The sequence below is a fragment of the Melanostigma gelatinosum genome, assembly GCF_949748355.1.
Source record: "Melanostigma gelatinosum genome assembly, chromosome: 20".
Classification (NCBI taxonomy): Eukaryota; Metazoa; Chordata; class Actinopteri; order Perciformes; family Zoarcidae; genus Melanostigma; species Melanostigma gelatinosum.
Window position 1 is genome coordinate 20,660,313 of NC_136653.1, and position 15,512 is coordinate 20,675,824.

The 15,512-nt window shown below is 41.9% G+C and overlaps 3 protein-coding genes across 3 annotated transcripts in view; 1 reads left to right on the forward strand and 2 right to left on the reverse strand.

Moving 5' to 3' along the window:
- The first annotated feature begins 840 nt into the window (after positions 1-840).
- Positions 841-6,822, forward strand: LOC306793936 (diamine acetyltransferase 1-like). The gene is made up of 6 exons (XM_079291764.1): positions 841-1,073; positions 4,371-4,422; positions 4,503-4,583; positions 5,450-5,551; positions 5,629-5,669; positions 6,356-6,822. Exons 1-6 carry the CDS (start codon positions 1,011-1,013, stop codon positions 6,530-6,532), a joined length of 516 nt encoding a protein of 171 aa, XP_079147890.1. The 5' UTR covers positions 841-1,010; the 3' UTR covers positions 6,533-6,822.
- Positions 6,823-6,976: 154 nt separating this feature from the next.
- On the reverse strand, positions 6,977-12,165 carry apoob (apolipoprotein O, b). Its single transcript, XM_079291763.1, has 9 exons — positions 12,074-12,165; positions 11,594-11,707; positions 10,731-10,853; positions 10,109-10,141; positions 9,922-9,976; positions 9,651-9,746; positions 9,016-9,107; positions 8,796-8,885; positions 6,977-8,433 (listed from the first exon to the last, which is right to left on the reverse strand). Exons 1-9 carry the CDS (start codon positions 12,089-12,091, stop codon positions 8,389-8,391), a joined length of 666 nt encoding a protein of 221 aa, XP_079147889.1. The 5' UTR covers positions 12,092-12,165; the 3' UTR covers positions 6,977-8,388.
- A 1,994-nt stretch (positions 12,166-14,159) lies between these two features.
- klhl15 (kelch-like family member 15) overlaps positions 14,160-15,512 on the reverse strand; it is a 9,074-nt gene continuing 7,721 nt past the window's right edge. The window contains exon 10 of the mRNA XM_079291976.1: positions 14,160-15,512. This exon is cut by the window's right edge and continues 2,023 nt beyond it. The gene's annotated coding sequence lies outside the window, so the exon portion shown is untranslated.

The window sequence follows — 15,512 nt, forward strand, 5'->3', positions numbered from 1 at the left end:
AAATATATAAATCAACTGATAATTGGTTATGTAATATTATAAGTTAAACTACCCAGCAGTTTTTAAAGTAATTAAAATAAGTATAAGTATTATACAATAATATACTATACAATATTCTGATCTGGGCCATTCTGCATGAGTACTTTGACTTTTGATACTCTCATTATATTTTGATACAAATACGTTAAAATGAGTACACTTTTAAATGTAGGACATTATCTAGTATTTCTACACTGTGGTGTACTACTTTAAAAAAAAGTTCTTCTTCAGAGAAACTAAGCATAAACATTTAACTACTATGTATAATATAAATATGAATCTACAGACCATAATGAACAACAATGACAATAGATTTGGGATATTAGTGCAAACGGAGGTGCAGTTTGTCTGATTACATGTTCATTAACTAGTAAGTATTTCTACAGTATGGTGTACTACTTTTTTAAAGTACTTCTATACTGTGGTGTACTACGTTTTTAAAGTACTTCTACACTGTGGTGTATTACGTTTTTAAAAGTACTTATACACTGTCGTGTAGGCCTACTACTTTTTTAAAGTACTTCTTCCCCTCACTGCTCAAAGTGGGCTACAAAGTACTTTTCCTCCTCTGCCATCAAAAACAAACGAGGATCTTATGACAGACTGAACGCACACGCGTCACGTGATCGTTGCTTGTGACCCGATTGGCTAAAAAAGAAAGAAAAGATGGCCGGAGGCTGTCGATGTTTCGTCAGAAATCCGAGAAGCAGGAAGGAGGGGGGACCAGCCAATCGCGTGCCAGCGCGAGCCCGGGTATAAAAGCAACGTGGTACACAAAGACGACGGCAGTTTGAACTGGCAGCGACCCAGCGGAGGGTGTTATCTACTGGATGAATTGGCGAGACAAACGCGTCCGGACCAGAGGCTGACTGCGGGGAACAGGCCACTCTGAAGCGAATGAAGAAACAACTCATCTTTCACTTCACATACAGAGGACTTCTAACGAGAGGGAAAAAGAGCAAAAGAAGAAAATGGAGTTTAAATTACGAAAAGCTGAACCCAGAGACGTGTCTGATATATTACGACTGGTGAAGGTAGGCCGCGGCGGATATGTGGACGTTTAAATGGTGTTATTCGATGGGAAGTACCGGTGGAGCGGTCGCCCCTCACTCGGACTTAAGCTAATATATCAGAACAATAATAATAATTAAATACATTTACAAATAATAGATTACTAAATCAAAACTAATCATAATATAAAACGACCCCATTAATCATAATTAGTAATAAATTATTAAATAATAATGTATTTTATTTATATATGTATGTATGTATGTATATACACTAGCTAACGTCAGCTAATTGTTGGTATTTAATAGTTAAATAAAAATAATTATATAATCAATAAAAATGATTTATAAAAAATCATATAACGTTAGCTAATTGTTGGCTACATTGCTAGTTAGCCTGGACCTTCCCATGAACTGCATTTTAGGTCGGATGACTCGGAACCGATGTGTCGCACCGTGTTGGTGAACTTGTGTGAGATTAGTTAGTGTGTCTTTGTTTACAGCCTGACGTCACTTCCGGTTCTCCTAATATGGTGCGTCTTACCATGAGCTTTATGTTCTTATCAAAGGTTATTACAGTCGTGTTACAAACGGAGCTGGCATGAGTAACACGACCAGGGCTGCAGGTACGCACCGTTTAAACCGGTCTGTAGAGTAACGCACCGTTTAAACCGGTCTGTAGAGTAACGCACCGTTTAAACCGGTCTGTAGAGTAACGCACCGTTTAAACCGGTCTGTAGAGTAACGCACCGTTTAAACCGGTCTGTAGAGTAACGCACCGTTTAAACCAGTCTGTAGAGTAACGCACCGTTTAAACCAGTCTGTAGAGTAACGCACCGTTTAAACCGGTCTGTAGAGTAACGCACCGTTTAAACCAGTCTGTAGAGTAACTCACCGTTTAAACCGGTCTGTAGAGTAACGCACCGTTTAAACCGGTCTGTAGAGTAACTCACCGTTTAAACCGGTCTGTAGAGTAACTCACCGTTTAAACCGGTCTGTAGAGTAACTCACCGTTTAAACCGGTCTGTAGAGTAACGCACCGTTTAAACCGGTCTGTAGAGTAACGCACCGTTTAAACCGGTCTGTAGAGTAACGCACCGTTTAAACCGGTCTGTAGAGTAACGCACCGTTTAAACCGTCTGTAGAGTAACGCACCGTTTAAACCGTCTGTAGAGTAACGCACCGTTTAAACCGTCTGTAGAGTAACGCACCGTTTAAACCGTCTGTAGAGTAACGCACCGTTTAAACCGTCTGTAGAGTAACGCACCGTTTAAACCGTCTGTAGAGTAACGCACCGTTTAAACCGTCTGTAGAGTAACGCACCGTTTAAACCGTCTGTAGAGTAACGCACCGTTTAAACCGTCTGTAGAGTAACGCACCGTTTAAACCGTCTGTAGAGTAACGCACCGTTTAAACCGTCTGTAGAGTAACGCACCGTTTAAACCGTCTGTAGAGTAACGCACCGTTTAAACCGTCTGTAGAGTAACGCACCGTTTAAACCGGTCTGTAGAGTAACGCACCGTTTAAACCAGTCTGTAGAGTAACGCACCGTTTAAACCAGTCTGTAGAGTAACGCACCGTTTAAACCAGTCTGTAGAGTAACGTTTAAACCGGTCTGTAGAGTAACTCACCGTTTAAACCGGTCTGTAGAGTAACGCACCGTTTAAACCGGTCTGTAGAGTAACTCACCGTTTAAACCGGTCTGTAGAGTAACGCACCGTTTAAACCGGTCTGTAGAGTAACGCACCGTTTAAACCGGTCTGTAGAGTAACGCACCGTTTAAACCGGTCTGTAGAGTAACGCACCGTTTAAACCGGTCTGTAGAGTAACGCACCGTTTAAACCGTCTGTAGAGTAACGCACCGTTTAAACCGTCTGTAGAGTAACGCACCGTTTAAACCGTCTGTAGAGTAACGCACCGTTTAAACCGTCTGTAGAGTAACGCACCGTTTAAACCGTCTGTAGAGTAACGCACCGTTTAAACCGGTCTGTAGAGTAACGTTTAAACCGGTCTGTAGAGTAACGCACCGTTTAAACCGGTCTGTAGAGTAACGCACCGTTTAAACCGGTCTGTAGAGTAACGCACCGTTTAAACCGGTCTGTAGAGTAACGCACCGTTTAAACCGGTCTGTAGAGTAACGCACCGTTTAAACCGGTCTGTAGAGTAACGCACCGTTTAAACCGGTCTGTAGAGTAACGCACAGTTTAAACCGGTCTGTAGAGTAACGCACCGTTTAAACCGGTCTGTAGAGTAACGCACCGTTTAAACCGGTCTGTAGAGTAACGCACCGTTTAAACCGGTCTGTAGAGTAACGCACCGTTTAAACCGGTCTGTAGAGTAACTCACCGTTTAAACCGGTCTGTAGAGTAACGCACCGTTTAAACCGGTCTGTAGAGTAACGCACCGTTTAAACCGGTCTGTAGAGTAACGCACCGTTTAAACCGGTCTGTAGAGTAACGCACCGTTTAAACCGGTCTGTAGAGTAACTCACCGTTTAAACCGGTCTGTAGAGTAACGCACCGTTTAAACCGGTCTGTAGAGTAACGCACCGTTTAAACCGGTCTGTAGAGTAACGTTTAAACCGGTCTGTAGAGTAACTCACCGTTTAAACCGGTCTGTAGAGTAACGCACCGTTTAAACCGGTCTGTAGAGTAACGCACCGTTTAAACCGGTCTGTAGAGTAACGCACCGTTTAAACCGGTCTGTAGAGTAACGCACAGTTTAAACCGGTCTGTAGAGTAACGCACCGTTTAAACCGGTCTGTAGAGTAACGCACCGTTTAAACCGGTCTGTAGAGTAACGTTTAAACCGGTCTGTAGAGTAACTCACCGTTTAAACCGGTCTGTAGAGTAACTCACCGTTTAAACCGGTCTGTAGAGTAACGCACCGTTTAAACCAGTCTGTAGAGTAACGCACCGTTTAAACCGGTCTGTAGAGTAACTCACCGTTTAAACCGGTCTGTAGAGTAACGCACCGTTTAAACCAGTCTGTAGAGTAACTCACCGTTTAAACCGGTCTGTAGAGTAACGCACCGTTTAAACCAGTCTGTAGAGTAACGCACCGTTTAAACCGGTCTGTAGAGTAACGCACCGTTTAAACCAGTCTGTAGAGTAACGCACCGTTTAAACTGGTCTGTAGAGTAACGCACCGTTTAAACCAGTCTGTAGAGTAACGCACTTTTGCTCTGCTTTTTAGATGCTGAATGTTGTCTGATTTTGTTGTTCTCCGATGTTTTACTCTGAAATGCACGTTTGTTTGTGCGGCGGTTGAAAGTCTCTTCAGCTCTAAACGCGTTTGCGCTCGTGTGCTTCGTGTTTGCAGGCGCTTGCAAAGTTTGAAGAGATGGAGGACCAGGTGATCCTGACTGAAAAAGGTGAGCTCGTCTTTATTCATCGCTGCACACTAAATATTATTGTTATTATTCTTGTGCTTCAACGTTTGATTTCCTTGCAGAACTCCTCGAGGATGGGTTTGGTGACACCCCGTTTTACCATTGCTTTGTAGCTGAAATCCAAGGAGAGAACAGCAGTGACGGTAAGAGGCCACGCCTCCTTCAGGAGCAAAACAAACGCTCTGGTGTCTCCTCAAATGGGCTCGCCCGGTTCAGACACGTTGTTTACGAGTTAAGCTGTCAGACGCGTGTTAAAGGGTTTCGGGTGTTGTCTTCTGACTGACACGTGAGTCCTTTAAATGATCTCATTTCCCAGAATAACATTTTCTAAGTTTGAGTTCACGACGCGTCTCTTCCGTCCTCTGGACAGACGTTGACCTCTGACCTCCGCCGCAGCAGCTTCCCGTTACCGTCGCTGGATCTCATCACAGCTGTTGGTTTCAGGAGCTGCAGCTGTTCTGAGCCAACGCTCGCATCGTGTTTCATTTAGTGACGCGACACCAGAGAAGATCATTTAAGGAACAGATCAAAGTCAGCTGATCGTTTGTTTACTTCTCAGCTCACCCTGTTAAAGCGAGCGTCGATGATGTAGACGAGTACGCTAGATTTAAGAACGTCAGCCTCACGAGCTTCAAAGTCTCCCAGTGGTGAACACCGACGGCTCCTCCCTCCAGAGACACGCCCCCAAAATGATCATCATGAACGTAAACTACAAACATGGCTGCTGTTAGAACTCACAGCTGTTCAGACAGCAGCTGGAGGAAGACGAACAATGAGTGTGCAGACAGACGGGCGTATAATACTGATGACGCTTTCACACGAGTCTATTAGAGGAAATGGATTCAACAGAATACATGAGATTGTGCCGCCGTAGTTTAACTGTGAACCCGTGATGGAGGTAAAATACTCGTTCACGCAGTGAACACAGAAGTATATTGTGTGTACATAACTATCAAGTATACTAATGTCTATAAATGTACACAGGATACTGAAGCGTTTGTCTGTGCAGATCCGAAGGTGGTTGGTTTTGTCATGTACTACTTCACTTATGACCCGTGGGTTGGCAAACAGCTCTACCTGGAGGATTTCTACGTGATGGAGGAGTACAGAGGTAAACAACAACAACAATAACCGCACGTCCTCGTCCTGCGTCTCTTCATTCAGCAGCTCTGTGTTCTCTCTCTGCAGGGATGGGCATCGGGTCGGAGCTCATGCGTCACCTCAGCGATGTGAGTAAAGGATAAATATAAAGATGGAACCTTCATCGGTCTGATTCCACATTTAATCAACCCTGAAGACTAATACTGGAGTCATTGTCTTTCACTTTGCTGTTGGTGCTCAGAAACTCATCTGAGTGACTTAATAAGCAGATAAAAGGTTTGATGAAAGCAGCTTAATGTGATCAAAGCAGTGAAGTGAGAAACCGTTCGACTTTATTTTACAGAAAACTTCTGTTTGTAGAGTTCGTGTTCTAAACAGAACTAAAGTTATCTACAAGCCAATAACTGAGTTTTATGGGAATTTATTATGTATTTATTATTTATATATAAATAAAAATTCTGTAAATGTACATATGAATTAATTTAATGTGACAAAAGAAATAAATTAACAAAAAAGAAAATCGACTGGTAGGAATAAAGATGGGTCGGAGTAAAACCTATAATATTTATTTATATAAATGAAAAAAAGTGTTAAACGTATAAAATACAACAAAAAAAAGGTAAAAATATCTTCTAAATTAGTGGAAAGTAAAACTCTAAAATGTTATAAATAAGTTCAACTGTATTCATCGCACAGAACGGCTCTACGATCTCCGGTTGAAATGTTCCATGTAGCATTAATGTGTCGGGTCTTTGGTGCATAGTTTCAATGTCTGCAGAGGATCTTTATGTTCAAACGCTCGTCTCGCCTCCAGCTGGCGATGAAGACGCGCTGCACCGGCATGATGTTCGTGGTGGCGGAGAACAACGAGCCGTCGGTGCAGTACTACAAGCGGCGCGGCGCAGAGGACCTCTCTCAGGAGGAGGGCTGGCGGCTCTTCAGGTTCGACAAGGACAGCCTGGTCAAGATGGGCACTCCGGCCGAGGAGTGAGGGAGCAAGAGGACGAGACGCGGGAGCCCGGCTGCTTTTTCTGACGAGTCATGTTGTTGAGTCCGATGTTGCCGCCGTGTCGGCAGCTGAGCAGCCGGCTCTGACCGGTCGGTCGGCCTCTCGGTCTCTTCTTCTCCCGTCGGACGGGTTGATTCGTAGTTCAGCTTTTTAAAAAGGGGAAATGGTGTCGCAGTGATGCGGTTTTTAATGTTTAATCTCCCTGAATCATTTGTTATTTTAACCGGTTCATTCGATTTGAAGTTTGCAATAAAATACCTTCTCACACACGTCATCGTGGTCTCATCCTCTCTAACAGTGTCCCTCAGGGGCCACCGTACAGACGATAAACCTCCTTTTCTAGGTGATTGCAGCCATTTACAACATGTTTACACAAAACAGGACGCCAGATGTTGGTGCAGCACTTTAGATATTTAAATGTGCAGAAAGTGACTTGAATTCAGAGGTTTGATTCCTGAAAGTCAGACCTTCATGGTTCTGGTCTCTGTGTTGCTATCAGCTGATCAGTTCCCAAACGTCTCACTGCCGGCTGTGTTCAGTTTCCTGACGCCGTAACACCTCAAGCCCGTCTTTATATATGAGATATATATTATATATGTATATACTCCAAGCTTAACAGTAACATAAATAAAGCAGAAGTATAAACAACGTACTTTTCACATAAATAACCTCGACATACTTTATATTTTGCTGGGTTGACATTTTAGACCTTTGGTAAAAACAGGACTTGTTCAGAGATCTGAAGAGGATTTGAGGAACTGAGGCTCAGTCTGTAAACAGTCAAACAGCTGATTGAGCTTAAAGGCTAAATCATTCACATGAATATACGTATAAACACTGTTCACAACACGAGCAGTTTATATAAATCTGACTTTGCTTTCTTATTAAATCATTAACGTGTTTTTGAACTGAACCATTTATTATGTATTGATTTCTCTCCATAACTGCATTTATTCATATTAAATAAATAAAATTCTTTCATTGAAATCACGTCTGATTCTTAAGTGATGTTTGTTTATTACACCTTCGTCACACAAAGGAAAAAGATTTATATACACAGTATTATTAGACAAACACTGAGCTCATTAATATTTAACCCTTTCTGTATAGTTGCAGCAAACTGGGGAAATAAGAGTCGACAAATGATTTGATATAATGGCCTCATTGATTCATATATTTCATCTCATCACTGCATCCCACAATAAATGAGCTCAGACTTTTCTTTCTGGAGTAAATTTGACACCAAAGGTCTGCACATGAGCTCTTTTACACATATGCAGACGCTGTCTTTTTGAAAAGGCTTTAAACTATTCACTCACATCTTTACAGTAAATATGAAGCGACAGTCAGTTAGCTTAGCATAAAGAATGTAAAACAGCTAGCCTGTCTTTGTCCAGAGGTGAAGAAAGTCCACCTTCAGAGCTCAATGATTAGCGTGTTCATCTGTGACGGTGCTGCTCGGTGGATGTTATCACATTCAGACAGAGCCAGGCTAGCAGTTTCCCCCTGTTTACAGTCTTTGTGCTAAGCTAAGCTAAGCAGGCACCGGCTCCATATTTTCTTTCTATTATTCATTGATTTGTGGTTTGACCCATAAAATAAGGAACAGAGGAGACATCCTGCTGCTCTTTAAACACACAAATAGATTCAGTTCAATACAGAAGAGAAGGAGGAGTCACTGCTGGAACCATCAAAATGACTGAACGTATGAACAGACATGGTGGCTGATGAGTGAGTTTAGTGAGGAGTCTGAGAGTGTGTGTGTGTGTGAGAGAGTGAGTGTGTGAGCGTGTGTGTGAGAGTGTGTGTGAGAGTGTGTGTGTGTGTCTTCTTGCGTCTCAGCTGTCGGTTGTGTCGTTGCTCTCTGTTCGCTCTTTCTTCTCCTAAATACAAAAAGAAAAAAACAAAGTCAGAATATCCTTAGAAATAAACTGTTTAAAGGGACAGTAGTGATGTTTAGAAGAGTGGCAGTATGAGGTACTTCTCCACAGTCAGTGGAGTACTACAGTGTATTACTACAGTAGATGTAGTACCAGCACAGGAGCAAAGTAATGTACTTTTACAATGTACTGTAGGTTAGGAATACCAGATCATAGACTGGCAACTCAGGAATCCTGGCTTCCCAGTTCAACTTGAACGCATCAGAATACACGACTATGAATAAGTACATTGAACATCACAAGTCTCCCTTCAACGTGAACATATACGGAGACGGAGACGCTTTGAACGTGTGTGTGAGACTCACCGTCTTTGTGCCAAACGGAGGCTCTTTCCACAGCGTCTGCAGGGAGTCACGGCCCTGCTGAGCCCAGCTGTACGTCACATCCCGACTCCCCTGATGCACACGCACACAGCATGATGTTCATTTAGTACATTATGGTCCGTTTAGAGTCACACAGACCATAAAGCAGGGGATGCTTTAGGGCGGGGCTACACGCTGATTGACAGGTCTCTACGTAGCTCACCTTCAGCAGCGCCGCTGCCTGCTGCGGGTAAAACATGGAGGCCGTCAGCGCCATGAGTCCAGCCGGGAACAGCAGCTGCTTCACTCTGGAGCCTGGAGGAGAAAGACGTCTTGAAAACAGCTGCTAATTGTCAAAGGATTCACAATTATGAACGTTTGTTACTTTAAACTATGGCTAAACTTAAAATGTGAGAATTAAATTCTGTATAGAAGGATGGACGCTGATGGAGGAACATGGGGTAGAGAGCTTTAGATGTTGAGGATATCTGCCTGTGTATTCACCTGAACATGTGACTCATATGGAACAAATGTTTGGTTGTGTTTTGATGTGCTTGTGCAATTTAAGTTGGTTATATTTGTACACATTCCTACTGAATCGTTTGAATATATAAGACCTTGTAAGTATGGAAATCTCTTGCAAAGAAGAATCGTTAACATGCTTTTCGATGTATTGCTGACACACCCAGAAAGTGACGTTAATGCTTCAATGTTCTAAACTTAGTCAGTCAGCAGAGCGACAGTGATCCAATTACAGCCGCCGGTCAAAGGCTGGAGGATGTTTGTCGCCTCCTGAGGAGGAAGTCGTCTTGGATTAAAGGGAAGTTGTTGCAGAAGAACAGACGTGTTGTCGGTCACCTTTGGCCACATAAAGTCCCAGGAAGCCAGAGAAGCCCACCACCGCTACACTGGGGTAGAGGTCAGGAGGGGGGTCCCTGAGGAACTGGTACGCATCTGGAAAATACAAACATACAAACACAAAACACAGAGGGAGACCGAGACAAGATGGCCGACAGGTTGTGAAATATCTGTGCAGTCATGGGTCAGTTTCACACTTCGAGAGTGTTTTCAGTTCCAGCTCCAGTTTGTTCTGTAGGTCCGTGTGTGTGTGTGTGTGTGTGTGTATTACCTGTGACCGTGGTTATGGAGGTGTTGATTGTCGGCTCCACGGTCTTGTAAACTCGCTGAGGTCCAAAGATCAACGGCAGACACACAGAGACAAACTTCAGGTTCTTTCCTCCGACGACGTACAAACTACTTCACTTTCACGATCAGAGGTTTGAAACGTTATATCTATATTTTGAAACGTGACGAACCTCAACTCTCTCCACTGCAGCTCGGCCCGTTTGCTGCAAAAAGACATCAAAGTAAAGTTAATTCTCTGATTTGACACAGAATGAAATCCTGTGTATTTTTACTTCTATGGTCAGAACTGTGACACCAAACAGCAGTAATGTAAAAAAACAACAAAGAAGAAAAAACAATTAGCACTGCTTCATAATGTCTCATATGAAAAGTCGTATTTTCGTCGTGCTTCATGTCCACTTGTTGCTCGTGTGTCTTATTCTGGAAACTAAGTGATGAATGTCCATCAGCTGCTCCGCTGCTCAGCGATTGTGTTTATTCTGCAGTGAACAGCTGAGTCAGCATACTGACGTCACCAATGAAGAGTGAAGAGTTGAACTGAGGAGAACAGATTGTGGTTCTTTAGGAATACGACAACATTTCGACTAAATGTATGGAGAACATGTGACGATGAGAGCCCAACTTAAAGTTACTGTGAGGAACTTTAACTCAGTGTCGGATTCCAGCTTCTATATTTGACGTGCAGGTGACAGGAACTCTGAAGCATTGGTCCCAGCAGAGATCAAACCCAGATGTTTTGCTGTTTCCAACCCCTTTGCTGACTCTGTGGAGACAGGAAGTGTTCGAACCCACCTGGCACCGGGTCGTGTACGGTTGCGTTAACTTCCTCAGCGATGCGACGCTGTGCTCCAGCGGCCCGGCCTCTGGCTCCACATGCTGAGACTCCACCTCGGGGCTGGTGTACAACGACGGCAGCTTAGAACAAACAGCAACTCATGTTAAAGAATGAGTCCAACTGGGTCACCAAGACCTCCCAGCCCACGCTGGGGCTTCTCTCTGAAATATGAACGTGACAACGACTTCAAAGACCTTCAGCTTTAAGTACGTTTGTGTGTTTAAGCTTCACAAGTTGCTGTTCACTGGATTGGGTTGAAATTTGTACTTAATGTCAAAGTACTACTATACTCCACTCTCTACACTCCTATGACAATACTTTTTGACAAACTGGAGTTTTTGGCTTTAATTCACTTAAAGCTCCCCAAAGTGAAGACTGACAAAAGGAGGTGTTTGTTAAACACACACAAATGCTCAGCAGGCATCGACTGATCGACTGTAGACCGTGTGTAGTCTGGTATTGATTTAAGGTTTTACAAAGCCAGAAGAGGACAATGACCTCTCTCCTTCTTAAAAACACGAGATCAACAACAGTGTTCACGGTGAAAACAAGCAGACGAACTGGAAGAGAGTCGCTTCTACACAACGGATCGTCTGAGAGGATCAGCTACAGAGTTTACAGACAACAACTGAGCCTTTAGTGGAGTTTTGAATCATTCAATAATATCCATAAAACTCACTATTGTGCTTCCTGTCTTAGTAAATACATGATGTATGTACTTATACTTCTGTACTATCTGTACTATGTACTATCACTTAAGAGTGATAACATACTTTTACTTCAGTCAGGTTTTGAATGCAGTACTTCTTGTAGAACCCACCTCATCGATGCTCAGAGCAGCATGAGAGCTCTTCTTCTTCGCCTCACTGGCCGCCAGCACCGAGCCGCCCAGCAGCAGGCCCGTCACAGGCGGAGCTGCGACACACAGCGACACCTGGCGGCACAACGGCAGAACACACACGATAAAGCTAACTAATAGAGCGGTAAATGAGGCTGTAATGTCAGTTAAAACCACTTTAGTTAATAACGTAGACACCAATGGGGTCTAAATATCACACGTTAGTTTAAAATAACGAGGAAAAAGGAGCTTTTTTAACTGACCCTGTTAGCTACAGCAGCTATCAACATGCTAACATTGGCTAATGACTTAGTTAATTTAGCAACGTTTGACTCGTTTTTTTGTTGTATAATTTCAGTGTGTAACGCCATAAAGATACGCTTCACTATATGACAGCTAAGCATTAGGAAACAAATACATTTTAAAGTGGTAACAAAGGTACAAACGTTAAAAATGAGTTACCAGTTTCATATATGACATTCTCGTCCAGGAGGAGACTTTCGCTTTACTACGGAAAGCCGGAGGAGTAGCAAACTATAGAGCGCATGCGCATCTGTTGATCAAAAAAACATTAGCGCTAGAATTATTCTAATACCTTTAACAATACCTATTAAACATATTTTCGAAATAAATCTATTTAATATTTTATTAGTTGTTTTGTAAGTTTTGCATCGTCAAGCTCTTGTTTATTAAGCCTGGAAAATGTATTCAGATCCTTTTTATTTAAGTAGAAGCAATAATACCAGTGTAGAAATACTCTGTTACAAGCTAAAATATACTTAGAGTACCATAAGTAGAAGGTAGAAGAATATTAGAATATAACATTATTGGGTGATAATTATTGATGCATTAATTCATCACTTTAATGTTGCAGCTGGTAAAGGCGGAGCTACTTTTAACACATTTACATATTGCTGGGTAGCTAAACCTATAATCAAAATGTATATTATGATACATTTTTTAATTATAATGAATGTGCAAAGTTACTAGTAACTAGATAAATGCAGGTGAGTACAAATTACAAGTAGAAGTAGCAGAAAATATAAATACACAATACTCCTTTTAAATAGTAATTAATAATAACTAGAACATTTCGCATGAAATTTTGACAGTGTGGCTTCTACTGCCCGAAGACGTGGCAATATATAGCTACATGTTACCGGTGGTATCGTTGAGGTTCGATTGAGATATCGCTTTTCTCTTTTCTGCATTTTAGATTCATACTCTTGGATTGAATCTTGTATTCGTGATGGACAGTCCACAAATGTCTCCAACGCTCCCATCATTTCTGTATTTGAGATATAAACCTTTGTTTGAGAAAGATTTACGCAGCAGACACATCTTAAGAGACGCATGAGAGTCCACACAGGACAGAAATTGTTCTTGTGGTGAGAACCACAGCAGTGTTCATTGTGTTTTGTTGTCTTGACTTGATTTTATACAATTCAATGTTATGTTCAAAGCACCGACGACGTACAACAGGTTTGTGTCTGAGGAAACAAAAAGAAACAGAAGACACTGCACATCAGCGAATATCTGCATTTAAAATGCAGATATTCATGCAATGTCTAACCAATACATATTCACACTCAGGGAAATACTGGATTGTTTCTTGAAAGAGTCTTAAAATGGAAAGCAGAAACCTTTATTGTGCAATTGTGTGTCTGATTTTGACGTTTTTAAAACCTGTATTAAAGTAACCAGTGATTCTGTCTCAGTGGGTTTGTGATTTATTTTCTCTTGGTTGGTCACAGAAACGTACAGGTCCCATGGTCAGACAGAAATGGTCAAAATTTCACAGGAAATTTTGACCATGTGGCTTCTACTGAAGACGTCGCAATATAAACACACGCCGATGTTACCGGTCGTGTCGTTCAGGTTCAATTAAGACAGCGACTCTATTGTCTGCATTTTAGATTCATACGCGAACGCTCCCATCATTTCTGTATTTGAGATAGAAATATTTGTTTGACGCTCCCATCATTTCTGTACAAACCTCATTCTGAGCTTCATGTTAAGATACAGTTACTCTATGGGGCTTATTATAATAATAATAATATTAAGCCCGATGGATTATATTCAGTGTGGCTTTGTGCGTAACAAGATACGTCTATTATAACTAATTAACTCGCGTTATAACAAAGGCTGTGACGAGTACATAAAGAGTCAGAAACACACACAGACATAAAATCACTCCGCAGTCTTCTGAAAGTTGACCAATATGAACATTTATTTCTGGAAAGAAGTTACAAATCGTTTCCAAAGAGTTTCTACTCAGATTATAAGGTATGTTAATCAGATTTTACTTTCTTTTTTGGATACAGTCGTTGCAGCAAAGGTATGTTTTTGTTGTTGTTTATATTCTGTTTTCCTACTGACAGACTGAAGAGCGGTGGACTAAAGGACGCTGCGCTATGACTGAATGTGCCATAAGTCAGGACAGTAGTACGTTATTGGTTACACGTTTCTTCTTTCAACAGCAACATGAGAGGAAGAGGAGCAGCGAGAGGACAGCAGAGTGATGCTCACCATGCAGCGACACAAAGACAGGAATGTTACACTTTAATATCAGAGAAGAAGAGTTTTGACTTTGTGAAATATCTCGAACCTGAAGAAACAGAAATAAAAATGTTTGAAAGCAGAAACAAGGTGTTCCTCGTTATCTTCTGCTGAGCAGGTTTCTGATCTTTGAAAAAGCAAAAAGTTTGTTCAATAACTGCAACAATGAGTCGATTAAGTTCATTTCTTTGATGATCTCATCATTATTCTTTCCATCTTTCAAGCAAAACAACAGTTTCCGACTGTTGTTCAAACTAAATGAGACGTTTGAAGACGTCCCTTCTGGAACATGTTTCTTCATTTTTGACATTTTATTCTCTTAATAAATTGATTCAGAGAATACTACTTATTCATTGCAGCTCTAATGAACATCTCTTGCTGTTTAACCCTTTCCACAGTGAAAGGAACCACTTCTCCGGCAGCACAGTGAACACTGTGGAGCTCAGAGGCAAAGAAACCACAATTCAAATGTAAAACTTTGTATTTACGAAAAGAAAAACCTGTGAATGAAACACGGTTTGTGTAGTTTCTGGTAATAAACGGACCCGGTGCCCTCTTTTAAAACGTTCATAATCTGGTAAGAACAAACGACATGTTAAAATGGTTCCACTATACAGGCGTCCAGATGTTATTAACCCTTCTTACGCTGGAAGAAAGAGCGTTCTTAAAGCGTCCATTCATCGGCCACAAGCAGTGGAAACAAGACTCAGCACGAGCTTCTTGTAATAAATAAACTCTACGACTGTTACTGCATAGCTCGCTGAAAGCAATACTTCAAATAACTTAATAACTTAAAACACACACGGCCGACGGACACAGTATGTGCTCCAGCGCTTCACAGTTGGCTCATGACATTAAAACAAAAGTAAAAAATAAATATGAGAGGACGAGCTGTACAGGACGAGTGTGCTGTGAGTGGACGAGCTGACACACGGCTCCTCCCTGAGCTGCAGAGAGAAGAGATGAACGCTGGTTTGTTCCAACAAACGAAGAGCTTCATGCAGGAACCGGCCGCACCAAAGGATCGCTGCAACGCTGCAATCTTAAGAACTACACCCACAAAAACACTCTAAAAGAGTGTTCATCATCATCATCATCATCATGGCTGCGTATTTACTGAGAGGCTTCCTTAAATACAGTGGTTGTTGTAAAAGTCTCTCACTAACTACGTCTGTATTTCAGGTATCCGTATCGTACAATGGAAACTCTGCGTGACTCTCACATTAGTCACGTTCTGTTAATACAACATCTTCTCACTGCTTCAGGTCCTTCAGCTGATTCTCTACTCGTTTGTTTGTAGGCACAGCAGCAGAGCTCAGCCTTCCCTCTCAGTACAGTGCAT

Excerpts from the sequence above, each read along its gene's own strand:
- LOC306793936 (XM_079291764.1), top strand. The coding sequence starts at position 1,011 with ATGGAGTTTAAATTACGAAAAGCTGAACCCAGAGACGTGTCTGATATA. Across the intron at positions 1,074-4,370 it reads ATATATTACGACTGGTGAAG|GCGCTTGCAAAGTTTGAAGA; the intron begins GTAGGCCGCGGC and ends TCGTGTTTGCAG. Across the intron at positions 5,670-6,355 it reads TCATGCGTCACCTCAGCGAT|CTGGCGATGAAGACGCGCTG; the intron begins GTGAGTAAAGGA and ends TCTCGCCTCCAG.
- apoob (XM_079291763.1), bottom strand. Across the intron at positions 10,854-11,593 it reads CTGCTCTGAGCATCGATGAG|CTGCCGTCGTTGTACACCAG; the intron begins GTGGGTTCTACA and ends GTTTGTTCTAAG. Across the intron at positions 9,747-9,921 it reads CTCCATAACCACGGTCACAG|ATGCGTACCAGTTCCTCAGG; the intron begins GTAATACACACA and ends TGTATTTTCCAG.